General features: G+C 51.1%; 4 protein-coding genes across 4 annotated transcripts; 3 read left to right on the forward strand and 1 right to left on the reverse strand.

The window, feature by feature from the left end:
* Nucleotides 1-205: 205 nt before the first annotated feature.
* N7515_008026 (uncharacterized protein) lies at nucleotides 206-4,125 on the forward strand (the record flags this gene model as incomplete). Its single annotated transcript, XM_056668770.1, has 4 exons — nucleotides 206-456; nucleotides 509-665; nucleotides 730-1,180; nucleotides 1,238-4,125. 4 exons carry the CDS (start codon nucleotides 206-208, stop codon nucleotides 4,123-4,125), a joined length of 3,747 nt encoding a protein of 1,248 aa, XP_056518600.1.
* A 457-nt stretch (nucleotides 4,126-4,582) lies between these two features.
* On the reverse strand, nucleotides 4,583-9,734 carry N7515_008027 (DNA-directed DNA polymerase zeta catalytic subunit REV3; the record flags this gene model as incomplete). Its single annotated transcript, XM_056668771.1, has 2 exons — nucleotides 4,583-9,447; nucleotides 9,500-9,734. 2 exons carry the CDS (start codon nucleotides 9,732-9,734, stop codon nucleotides 4,583-4,585), a joined length of 5,100 nt encoding a protein of 1,699 aa, XP_056518601.1.
* Nucleotides 9,735-10,070: 336 nt separating this feature from the next.
* slu7 (mRNA splicing protein SLU7) lies at nucleotides 10,071-11,471 on the forward strand (the record flags this gene model as incomplete). Its single annotated transcript, XM_056668772.1, has 1 exon — nucleotides 10,071-11,471. One exon carries the CDS (start codon nucleotides 10,071-10,073, stop codon nucleotides 11,469-11,471), a length of 1,401 nt encoding a protein of 466 aa, XP_056518602.1.
* A 405-nt stretch (nucleotides 11,472-11,876) lies between these two features.
* Nucleotides 11,877-12,676, forward strand: N7515_008029 (60S ribosomal eL37 domain-containing protein; the record flags this gene model as incomplete). Its single annotated transcript, XM_056668773.1, has 4 exons — nucleotides 11,877-12,001; nucleotides 12,043-12,197; nucleotides 12,350-12,421; nucleotides 12,537-12,676. Coding segments are annotated over 4 exons (492 nt in total), but the record flags the coding sequence as incomplete, so codon positions are not given.
* Between the last annotated feature and the right edge of the window lie 76 nt (nucleotides 12,677-12,752).

The following is a 12,752-nucleotide window of genomic DNA, read 5'->3' on the forward strand; positions in this document are numbered from 1 at the left end:
CTGAGGCCATCCAGATTCCACCAGCGTCGCTCTCAGGCTCCTTCCATATTAGGCAATTCACCTCCAGTGCATGTGACTTCCTATATTTACTGGAGATCTCGCACGTCTCTTCTCCTTCCTTCCTTTCCTTCCTCCTTCCATCACCCCTGATTCCTTTGACAAGAGCACTTCACTTATTTTCCTACCTTCAGGCAAACAACCAGCAATGGCAGGTGAACGCGCAAGTTTCCAATATTACTCCCCCAGAATAACACGAAGTTCCCCCACACAGCCTGGTCAAGGTTGGGACACCTGGAAGTCATGTGAGACCACTGCGATCGACCTGTCTAGCCTTCCCAAGGAGGCCAATACCCACGACCTATATGATGCTTTCAACTCCTACGGTAACATCGTATCTATTGACCTTTGGAGTGACGCCACTGGTCAGCAGAGCTCAAAAGGCCGCCTTCGGTTCAGGTGAGCATTTACCATTTCATATTAGTGAGATACTGTCGCTAAAAGTCCATAGGCCTCCCCCAGACATAGATTTCTGGACTTCCGGCTATTGCGAGGTGCAATTTCGGAGTGGCCGTGTCTATAAGATACAACTACGTATCTTCTGTGGCCGGTCAAGCGATAGTATCCAGAGCCCCGTTCGTCCAGAAATAAATCTTCCAGCGGAGTTGGTATGTGCGAACTGAGTACGAAGTCATTTGAGAGTATGAATCGCTGATTTTGATCCCGGTCAAGGAACTAAAAGTCACTCAAGTCGACATCGGCGTCCTCCTCGGTCCCTCAAAAGTTCACTTCTTGCAGAGTTTCCACGGCATGGCATACCCAAGATTCGTCGTGAATGTCCGGCGCAAGTGCCTGTACATATATTTCAAAGTGGGAATTCGAGGATCGGAGAAGACTGCGGATATGACCCAGCATGACTATCGGATCAAGCTTACATTTCTCCAACTGGCTCAAGTTTACGACCGATCCGACCCTGTTTCGAACAAACAATCACTTCTGATTGTTCTCAATTCCGCTTCCATCTGCCATCGAAAGGCCAACGACACCCTTTCCACTTTGATCGAGGAGAGAAGCTGGAATGAAGAGGATAGCTGGTATCGTCAGACCGCCGTGACCCATAACCCGCATTCGCTGAGGACACTTCCCACCACTTTGAAGAAGCCCGGGCATATCATTGACCTTGGTAAGTATCCTCTTACTATTATAAACCTAATCCGAAGCTCACCAGTGTTTTAAATAGGGCGATGGAACGTGTTCAAGATCACATTCTCTGCCGATGAATCCCATGGATTTCATGTCAACAACCCTGACTGCAATTTGCAGCTCATGCATAACATCCTGAGCGACTACAATGTCCCTATCAATGATGGAAGCTCCTTTGTAGAGAGCCCAGACCGACCGATACCGGTGTGGCATTGGATTGATCGTTCTGAGACCAAGTCAAACAAAGATTCCGCGTTGTTGCGAGATTTGGGAGACCAGAACTATGTGCACCTCCCCTTTGCGATCCGATACCAACTCGAGGTCTGCTTGTCTCAGGGATTCCTTTCCGAATTTACCATGACTCGCGAATTCGTGGAGAGATTGCAGGATCTAGGAGATGACCAGGCTAGAAGGCTGCTGGAGTTTGTTGCGACCGACAAGAAACAGTATCTTGACCCCATGAAAATCTTTGACCTCAAATATGTCAAAGGAGTCACAGACTCAAAGATCCCAAGCTACTGTTGCTTCATGCACACGGCCCGAGTGACTCCAACCACCATCTATCTCAACACTCCCACTGTGGACATCTCAAATCGAGTCGTGCGCGAGTTCTCTCACACAGCCACACCTGGACGCTTTCTCCGGGTTCGATTTACAGATGAGAAGACCGAAGGTCGAATTAATTCTTCCCAGGGAAGTGCCAATGATGAAATCTTCACCCGTGTCAAACGGACCCTATCAAATGGCATTGTCATCGGAGATCGCCATTACGAGTTCCTCGCATTCGGCAACTCTCAATTTCGTGAGCACGGTGCGTACTTTTTCGCATCGGACGCCGGTGTCTCAGCCGCAAGCATCCGAGCATGGATGGGACAATTCAACCATATCCGAAATGTGGCAAAATATGCTGCGAGACTGGGACAATGCTTCTCGACCACTCGAGCTTTCACGGGTTCTTCAGTCCAAACTGTCCCATGCGATGACGTTGTCCGTAATGGCTTTACTTTCTCAGACGGCATTGGGAAGATATCCAAATTCCTGGCTCAGATGGTCACATCCCAACACAAGATCACGACTCCAACTGATGACCCTCCGTCTGCCTTCCAATTTCGCCTTGGGGGAGCCAAAGGCATGCTGGCTATCTCCTCGGATCCTCAGCCCCAGGAAGTACACATCCGTCCAAGTCAACAGAAGTTTGAAACCAACCAGAACAGCTTGGAGATAATCCGTTGGTCCCAGTACTCACTTGCAACTCTAAACCGCCAGCTGATCCTGGTGCTTTCAGCTCTGAACATTTCAGATGGAGTGTTCCACGACAAACTTGAATTTATGTTGAATAACATTCAACAAGCCATGTGCAACGACTCGAAAGCAACCGAGATACTTCAGAAGTACACCGACACGAACCAAATAACCTTGATATTGTCTGGGATGGTCAATCATGGCTTCAGACGAACTGAGGAGCCATTTGTCAATACCATGCTTGAGCTTTGGAAATCCTGGCATCTTAAGCACCTCAAGGAGAAAGCCAAAATTGCCATAGACCAGGGGGCCAACGTACTCGGCGTCATGGACGAGACAGGAGTTCTCAAGGGCTTCTTCAAAGACAGGGTACCGTCGCCACTTGCCTCGTATGAGGAAAAACTAGCCGCACTTCCCGAGATCTTCGTGCAGATCTGCCGGCTACCAGAGAGTGGTGACTTTGAGATCATTGAGGGCCTTTGTATCCTCGCTCGAAACCCCTCCCTTCACCCCGGGGATATCCGTGTAGTTCGAGCAGTGAACAGACCGGAGCTGCGGGAACTTCGGGACGTAGTCGTTCTTCCTCAGACAGGGGACCAGGACATTGCTAGCATGTGCTCTGGAGGTGATCTCGATGGAGATGACTACCTCGTAATTTGGGACCCGGATCTGATTCCCCAGGACTGGTTCACCAGGTGCATGGATTACAAGGGCTCCAGAGCCCCAGACCTTGACCACGACGTGACAGTCGATGAAGTCACATCGTTCTTTGTCACTTATATGAAGAATGACTGCCTTCCCAGAATTGCGCACGCCCATATGTCCTGGGCTGATCAGCTCCCGCGGGGGGTTTGGGAAGACAAATGCATTCGCCTCGCTCAACTCCACTCCGATGCCGTTGATTACAACAAAAGCGGCGCACATGCTAGGATGGAACGCTCTTTGAATCCCAGGGCGTGGCCACACTTTATGGAAAAACGTCACAAGAACCCATCTTGCATCTACACATCTCGAAAAATCCTCGGACAACTGTATGATGCGGTGATAAGCCCTTGTTTCGCTCCCAATCTGGAGAAGCCTTTCGACTCGCGCATCCTGGAATCCCCATTAGCTGCTGGTAGTGACCTTTACATGGGGTTTGCCCGCAATCTCAAAGCCGAATATGACACTAGCATGCGACAAATCATGGCCCAATATGAGATCGAGACTGAGTTCGAGGTTTGGTCGACCTTTGTACTCGGTCACGGCTGTGTCATTCGTGACTACAAGTTGCAGGAAGAGCTGGGCGGAATTGTGGGCACTCTGCGCCGTGGATTTCAGCGTCAATGTTACGACAAATTCGGGCGCTCCGACGGACCCATATTTTCCTTGGTCATCGCCATGTACCGTGTCACGCAGGAGCAGGTAGCGGCTGCACTGGAGGCCCGTCGCATTGAAGAACAACAGAGAAAGAACCCTTCGAACGTGACGGTACCTCGCACTGAACTCCCTCTCATAAGCTTCCCTTGGCTATTCCCGGAGGAACTCGGTCAAATTGCGACCAGCCAAGCGCGCACTCGGGGCCCCGGGGGAGCAGTTGACGCTGATTCTGAGATGCCTATCAGCAAAGACCGTGTCTACACCCACGAAGAGATCATTGAGCTTGTCGCTGATATGGATGAAGATGAAAAGGAAGGAGGGTGACGTTGTCCGCTGATCAAGTCAACGGAGAGAAGAAACCAATGGAGAATGAAGTTAAGACAACGTTAGTCGAAGAGACTCAAGCTATGCATATCGTGGAAGAGACGGATGATATGAAGCCGTCCGCGCTGGACAATCTTATGGACTTGCTCAACGACTAATCGGTTGCTCTTCTCAGACAACAATGGAAGGATAGGATCAGCCCGGGCTGAGTTCAAGTGCCTCTGAGGATGTGTTACTTGGGCGTTTACTGGCGCAGTTATGGCGTTTACACATGCAATTGATATGAAGAGAATTTCAATTTCGAAATTTTACACCAACTTGTAGGATTCGAGACCAAGAATGTAAGCGTGATCGTGATTTTGTGCTAGGGGGGTATATCCAAAGTCCACAACCTAACTCCCAAGTCCCCAACTAAGTACCTCCCAAGACTGACGCCCGAAACAATCCCAAGAAAGAACTACCAATCCAATCCCTCATCGCCCTTGCGCTCCAACAACTCAACAACAGGCTCCAAGACACCCTTTGAGTGTCTCCAATTAGCCGCATCCCTTGTCCTCGAGTAGTAGACCGGGCAATCCAGACTATCACAACTAACCTCGTCAACAGGAGAAACCCCCATACAGGAACGACAAATAGCCTCCAAACCAACAACCCTCTTCTCCGCCCTCTGCAACCGCGAAACAACATCAAGCAAAGCAATATGCGGCTGCTGCATACACTCCCCACAAACCGGGACAGCAGTATCCGACAACTTCGACCGACAAATAACACACGCCGACGACTGCATATAAGACTCCAGCGTCTTCCTACTCGGCGCAACGAGCGCCCCAGACCCGGACCTCGACGTCGAAACATCAACCCTCCGAATCCGCTGCACCTTCGGCATCTCATCATACCACTGCCTTACATTCGCACCCACAAGATTGAAAATCCGCTCCAGCGGCGGAACGAGGTTCTTCGTGATATAGTACTCCGCATCAAGCTCCAGCTGCGCATCGTGCAGAAGCGTCTGCGGCGCCACGCACCGGTCAATAAGTCGCGACCCCGGCGCACCGGTCACAACAACGTACGGCACGCGCTCGCCGGTCTGCGGCTCCGAGCGCGGATCCTCGAGCATGCGTTTCGTGCTGAGCATTGCTCCGGCGGGGAGTGTTCCGCGGTCTGAGTATGTGCCCAGACGGACTTCGCGTGCGAAGCAGAAGTCTTGAATGGAGACGCGGCCTTGCATTATTTTTGCGCATTGGCGCTGGAAGTAGGATTTCACCTGGCTTAGGTCTGCGGTGCGGAAGAGGATTTTCAGGGCTTTTTCTTCGATTTTTTGTTCGGCGGGCGTGCCGTCGCGACGGACGGTTTCGATGCCCTTTGCGTCGAAGTCGGGCTCTTTCTGGTTGCGATGCTCGTATTTGAAGCCTACGTAGCGTTTCTTGGCCAGGAGGACGCAGGGGTGGTAGACTTTTTCGAATTTGAGTTTTATCGGGCGTGGGTTCATGTCTGTTATTGCTTGGGCGATTTCTTCGCCTATGTCGAAGGCTTCGTCGCGGGTTCGGCCTTTCAGGTGTACGAATAGACTGTCTGTGTCGCCGTAGACGACTTCGGCGCCCCAGCGTTCGACTGAGTGGATGAAGGCGATGGCTTTTTCGAGTGTTTCTCGTCCTGTCTGGACGATGCTGTCGGCGATCTCGGAGCACGGCATTCGGCCGGAGAATGAGGCGGATGTGTAGCCGTATGTGACGTTGGCGATCAGCTTCAGCGCCAATTGTCTGTTGTTTAGAAGGCGCTGCAAGACTTTGTCGTCTTGGTCGGCTTTCATGCCGTTTTTGAGCATCACACGGGTTTCGAGGATCTCGGAAAGCATCTTCGCCAGCAAGGACTGGCGTGCTTCCTGCTTTGCATACATCATGCCGTTGGGTGCGATGTTGACCTTGTCTTTGAGTAATTCAAGTAATCTGGGCTGTCGCTTGTAATCCAGGAAACCCATTTTGTCTCGCCCACGCCAGTGCATTGCTCTGCCCAGGAAAGTCGAGTAGCAATAGTTGTACGCGATCATGACACTCGGGTACAATGACTGGAAATCAAGCACGAGGACTGGGCTTGTATAGAAGTCACTTTGTGGCTCCATGACGAGCGGCAAGCATTCCAATGCGTTCTGCTGTCCCACCTGCTTCTTACTTGGTGACACGAGCAGGAAGTTCTCGGGTTTCGCAATTCGGAACATCAGCGATTCAACTTTGAACTGGGATCCGCGGGAAATCACCGAGGCAAAATCAATGCCCAGCAATCTCGCCTGTTCGCTCGTTCTTGGTGTTAATTCATTGGCCTCGAGAATTTCCAGATTCAACTGCACACGGGAGGTAAAATAATCCACAACTTTGAGGATGTTTCGAGGCCTGCCGCTTTGGTACCACTTCGTCAATTCCTGAGTGGAATAATGAGGAATTCGACGATGTAATACATGGAACACGACATTTTCCATAGTATACTGCAGCAGGTTCAGCTCTCCTTTCATGGCGCGCCAGATATTGAACATGTGTCGCCCAGTGATACGAACGGATGATGAATGGTCGAATCCCCATCGATCTGCGTTTTTCCCGAACCGTCCATGGGATTGAGATTTGGTTCTTGAGAGTTCCTCGCAGATGTCGAAATCGTACTTCTTCCGGGCTCGCTCAATGACATAACCCCAAGAAGCGCTGTGGACCTCATACCCTGTGATAATGTCTGGATCATGATATCGGACCATATCTATGAGTCGGTTGATCAGGTCTAGCTCCGTAGGCTCACTCTCAACGTCAATTGTCAATGCTTTGATGACTTTGGCTTCTGGCCTCTCGCCCTCGCCATGGTAAACCATCCCAACATGAACGCCAGGGAGGTGACTATTGACCTCGAGATCCTCGTCTTCTGATTGAACGCACCAGAACATGCAAGTGATCTCATCCTCGTCTGGGTTTGGTAAAAGAGTTCCGCGCGTGTTTACGTGCACTTCTAAGCTCATTGTGCTCATGTATTGAGCCTGGTGCTCCACGCTAGTAGACACACCCTTCTGCGAGTATTTGAACCCGTGTGCATTCTTCTGTGTTGGGCCCTCAATCTGCGAGAGCAGAGCTCCCTTGGTCTCGGTATGTGTGACTCGGGTTTTTTTCTTGCGCTTGGGCTCTGATGAGGCTTCCAGCTGTTCGAACCATTCTATGACTTCTGATCGGCTTGGCGGAACGGGGGCAAACTCCCAGACCTTGGCTGTACACTCTTCTCGGAGCTGCTGATCAGCCTTTTCTTGTTGACTCTGGTCGCGTGTAACCGGCGTTTGCTCGCCATATATTGCAGGTGCCTGACACGTCGGATCAAAATCGGGTAAATAGTGGATAGTGTTGCTTTCCAGCCGAAACTCTCTGCCGCCATATTCTCTTGGTCGTTCGGGCACATCCGCTTCATCACTGTAAAATGCCTTCTGGTATACAGCCGAAGGGCGTCCATACTCATTCATCGTTGACTGAACCTCCTTAGGCGTTGGGCAGGCATATCTAAAACAACGTAACGATGCGTTGGGTCCAATTTTGAAAGACTGGTGGATCTTTCCCATGGTCTCGGCGAGACGTGGGTCTAGAGAGGCGGTTCCCACGACTGTTGGAGAGGAGTGGATATCGGAAGATGACTGTGTTTCGCCAGCCTGGCCTGACATGTCATTGGCGGACCCAGAGGGGAAAGAACACGTGAAAGGTTGAGATGATTGCGAATCTTTCTTCGAGCAATGGGATTCATTTTGGCTGTAGCGCATAATAGTCAGGGGGTCATTGGGGTCCTTGACTACCGGAAACTTCAGCCCGCTGTTGTAACCATGCGCCTTTGGACAAAGCGTTTCCTGCGAGGAAGATGATCTTGGTGCTGACAACGGCCTTTCCGCATGCGAGTCCAACTTGTTTTCGAAAGAAACAGATTTCCGTTTGTCCTGTTGCTGTTGCTGCCGCATATTGGGTGATCCTGAATGTCCGTGGGACAGGCCCACACTTGCTGAATTTCTAGGTCTTTTCGTGGGCGGGTGGGAAGACTCGACTTCAAAATAAGGCCTCTTAGGTGCGACACTTTTGGTTTGATTTGGACCTCTGGGCGTTTCTTCCTGGGATCCACTCGTTTGAGGTGCCAGATGTCCTTCTCTTGCTTTGGGGGTCTCGGGCTGCGCAGATTTGACAGACACAGCGACATCTGAGAATGGAACTTCGTCAAAAACAGCATCGTAAAAGCTATCACCAGCCGGGTCTCCTTGCGGCTCAGGCTCCTGATCCGGTCTGTTCTCAAATGATTCATCCTCTTGATCAGTGTCAGAGTAATACTGCCCATCGGTTTGGGAGGACAGAGCGAGACTCTCATCAACTGAGATTTCCGGTGCGTTCTGCTGGGCGGACTCATGAGTGCGCTGGTTATTGAAAGTCAAGCTACAGATTTTGTCGGGGAAAAAGTCTTCCACACTATCCAGCGCCGTCTTGACGTTTTTGGCGTGATCTTCAGTACTCAGAAAGTCCTCGAATGTCACAACTTTCTTGTGATCCTGTTCTTTCTCGTTCGCGACAAGTTGCGATGCCATTTCACGGAATTCTTCTTCGTGTATCCAACCGCCCTTGGACTGATCTCTTGGATCCGCAGACATTGAAACCAATTCCTCAGGCCCAAAGGGAGTACTTCCGGGATCGGTGATACCCATCCGCTTTTTTCGTCTGCGAGTTTCATCCTGCCAAAGTCCAGCCATACTAGGAACAAGCCGCTCGCTGACCGCAACTGGTCTCAAAAGCTCCGTGAAATCGTGGTGTAAAGGTCGCTCTTTGACGTCGAGGCGGTTCAATATGTCCTGTACACAGATATCGACTTCCAACGCACAATTGCTTTGCTTCTGTAACGCAGGGTGGTCAAGTATGCTCTCGGGATCAATAGAACGGTCGTGCCAACGATGCTCTAGATTGCTGAGCTCAAGGTACTCGGGTACCGGGGCTCGGAATTTGACCTTCCCACACCTCATGATTGCACATCCATACAAATTGTAATCGCACATCCATTGCGGGACGTATTGCACGTGTGCCTCGTATGGTTGAAGCGGACGTTTCATCACAGCTCCCTGGTGCAGAAGATCGACTAAACGGGTTGTGTGGAAAGGGTTCAAGAGATAGATCTTGAAGAAGAACCGCCATCCTACATGGTATCCGTAAAAGGGAACTCCTTTCACCAAGGTGATATGCGCCACAAACGCGGTTCTTCTATCGTATGCATTTCGGCGAAAGCTGACTGCGAGGGCGTGGTCGATGGAAAGGTGAAGCGTTCGGATCGCAGAATTTACTGAAACTTGTGTAAGCTATGGTCATATTGATGTGTGGAGGGAGTAACCAACCATCTTCTGGCGCCAAAGACCCATTGTACTCAATGTAAAGGTATGGAAACGCGCCATGAACATGTACACAGACTCTCTGTCCAGCCTCGGTGGCTCCAAATATCCGTATAACAGGCACCTTGGGCTTCCAGTCCTTTTCTGAGACCGCATCACGAAAAGGCAGTGGAGGATCCAACTCCGACGCGGTCGCCTGGTAATGATCGATACAGTTGAGGCGCACCTGAAATGGCTCCATCGCTCTGGTGTGTGGCAGTCCAAAGCCACAGCGACATTGCGGAGACAGATGGTTTGAGCACCGGTTATCGCATGGGTGTTTTTTCTAGCGTTCAAGTATGTAGGGACAACTCCAAACAAGTAAGAATGCGACGATAGCTGTTATGCCTACGATAACGCGAGATAACGCCTGATCACGTGCCGCATATCGATTCTCCACCCGCCAAGCTCGGCCGATCGCGACTTCACTCATCTTTCATCTCACAATAGGAGAGCTGCAGGTGGCTGGAACCTATTTCTACTTGGCTCTGCTTTTTTTTTCTTGTCAAAGATTGCCGCCACTCAAACATCATCAATCATGTCACGAAAACCCGCAGACGTGGCGTCGAAAACGCCCAACGAGTACATTCCGTCCTTCATCTCGAAAAAGCCATTCTACGTCGACGATGAGACGAACAACGACTACCTGGAGCATCAACGTCTGCAGAAGGCCGCTCGCGATGAGTCAAAATGGTATGACCGAGGGAAGCGTGCAGGCCCAGCAGCCACCAAATACCGCAAAGGCGCATGCGAAAACTGCGGCGCAATGACCCATAAGACCAAAGAGTGTCTAAGTCGACCCCGAAAGCAAGGCGCCAGATGGACCGGTAAAGATATTCAGGCGGATGAAGTTGTCCAGAAAGTCGACATGGGCTGGGATGCCAAAAGAGATCGGTGGAACGGCTACGACGCGAGCGAATACCGCCAGGTTGTGAACGAATTCGAAGAAATGGAATCCCTTAAGCAACTGGCGAAGGAAGAAGCAAAACTTAAGAAGCTTCAAGAGGGTGAAGATGGTGAAGAGGGTCCGGATTCAGACATCCGCTATGCCGAAGAATCCGACATGGGACGGCAACAGAGCACCGCCACTCGCAACCTACGTATTCGAGAAGACACCGCGAAGTACCTCCTCAACTTAGACCTTGATTCAGCCAAATACGACCCGAAGACACGCCGAATGGTCGACATGGGCGCTCAAGACGACCAGGCTGCTGCACTGGTGGAAGAAGAAAATTTCATCCGTGCTTCGGGTGATGCTGCAGAGTTCGAGAAGGCACAGAAATATGCATGGGAGTCTCAAGAGAAGGGTCTTCCTCACCTTCACATCCAAGCCAACCCCACATCTGGAGAAGTTCTGAGGAAGAAAGAGAAAGAGGATAGTGAGGCGAAACGTGAAGCGCATCGCAAGGCTCTCCTGGAGAAATACGGCGGCGGAGAACACGCGCAACCTAGTGCACTACGGGAGACAATGGTCGTTGAGAATGAACGGTTCGTCGAATATGACGAGAGCGGTGCTATCAAGGGCGCGCCCAAGAAGGCGACCAAATCTAAATACCCCGAAGATGTGATGGTGAACAATCACACCTCGGTCTTCGGCAGCTGGTGGTACGAATTCAAATGGGGATATGCATGCTGCTATTCTACCGTGAAGAACAGCTACTGCACCGGAGAAGACGGAAAGAAAGCTTTCGAGGATGAGGGCAATCTGCTCCTGATGACCGGGGCAGGCGACAACACCGAAGAAATGCCCGAGGATGACGAAGGAGCGGATCACGCTCACGATTCTGAACGCAATGGCGAACAGGAATCGAAAACTGGTGGGAAAAAGCGGACACTAGAGGAATTGAAGTCCGGCATCACAGAGGAGGAACTGGACTCATACAAGCGAAGCCGGCTGGCTGCTCAGGATCCCATGGCGAATTTCCTCGGCAAGGACTGATCAGTTGATGTTTCTCGTATACTACTCGCATGGGCGTTCGGATGTACTAAAATACCCTTTTGATATGCTGTTTACATAGTGGAATGCATAACTCAGTAATCTATGTTCTAGTACCTCTTCTCATAGCTAGATATTTGCCCATACACAGTAAGGAGGCACATCAACATGTTAGATCTACTGTGTAAACTGTGAAGCGAGAATAATACCCCAGTTGTACAGCCGGGTCGATCACTCTTAGTGGATACATTCTGGGCAGTCTTGAAGACAATGGGCCCGCCGCCCGGGGGAAGCCGCGGTCACGTGATGCTATGGTGCACGGGCCAGTATTTCCATAGAGGGCTTGGTTGGATCCCGTGACCGACTAGCCCTGACGGATCCACGTGATTAACTAACGCACTCGCTTAGAGCACAATCGCCAGATCTTGGGCAAGTTTCGAGACGCTTAGCGACGACGACCCGACAACCAGCCCCTTTAACGGAATTGCCAGGTACGTTCGCATGCCGGTTCCTTTACCAGTGCACACTTCGCCGTTCCATTTGTCAAATCACTAACGTCTTTCCTCGCCCACAGTTCCATAATTCAAGATGAGTACGTCCGACGCCGAAACATCGCACCGCGATCCTCCGCAACGCCGAATAACTTGAAACTAACAACGACTACAGCTAAGGGTACCTCCAGCTTCGGAAAGCGCCACAACAAGACGCACACTCTCTGCCGTCGTTGTGGTTAGTATTACACCTATTTTTCACGATCCCACCCATCCGACCCGCAGTCGCAAATTTCTACATCGAAAGACGGAATTGGCGATTACGGCGAAGACAATCACACAACATAGCAAGGATAAATGGGCTAACCGGTGATATCTGCGACTCTACAGGCAAGCGGTCTTTCCACATCCAGAAGTCGACTTGCTCCAACTGTGGCTACCCTGCTGCCAAGACCCGCAAGTGTACGCATATACCCCTCCCGAGAGCGTTGGTGATATGAAGATTGCCATCCGTTTAGGAATATGGACAACCAAGTTGAGAACACTGGCTTACATGGATTTTTTTTCTCTCGAACAGACAACTGGAGCGAGAAGGCCAAGCGCCGCAAGACCACCGGCTCCGGTCGCATGCGCTCCCTGCGCGATGTCCACCGCCGCTTCCTGAACGGCTTCCAGACCGGTACCCCCAAGGGTGCCCGCGGTCCCCAGACCAACTAGATTCCCTTTTTCGTCCGCTCGGCGTCGCGTTTTCGGTATCAGAGAGGCTGGAATAGGAATGAATGGAGGGATCCTG

Source organism: Penicillium bovifimosum (genome assembly GCF_028826915.1).
Source record: "Penicillium bovifimosum strain IBT 22155 chromosome Unknown utg000006l_segment0_segment0, whole genome shotgun sequence".
Lineage (NCBI taxonomy): Eukaryota > Fungi > Ascomycota > Eurotiomycetes > Eurotiales > Aspergillaceae > Penicillium > Penicillium bovifimosum.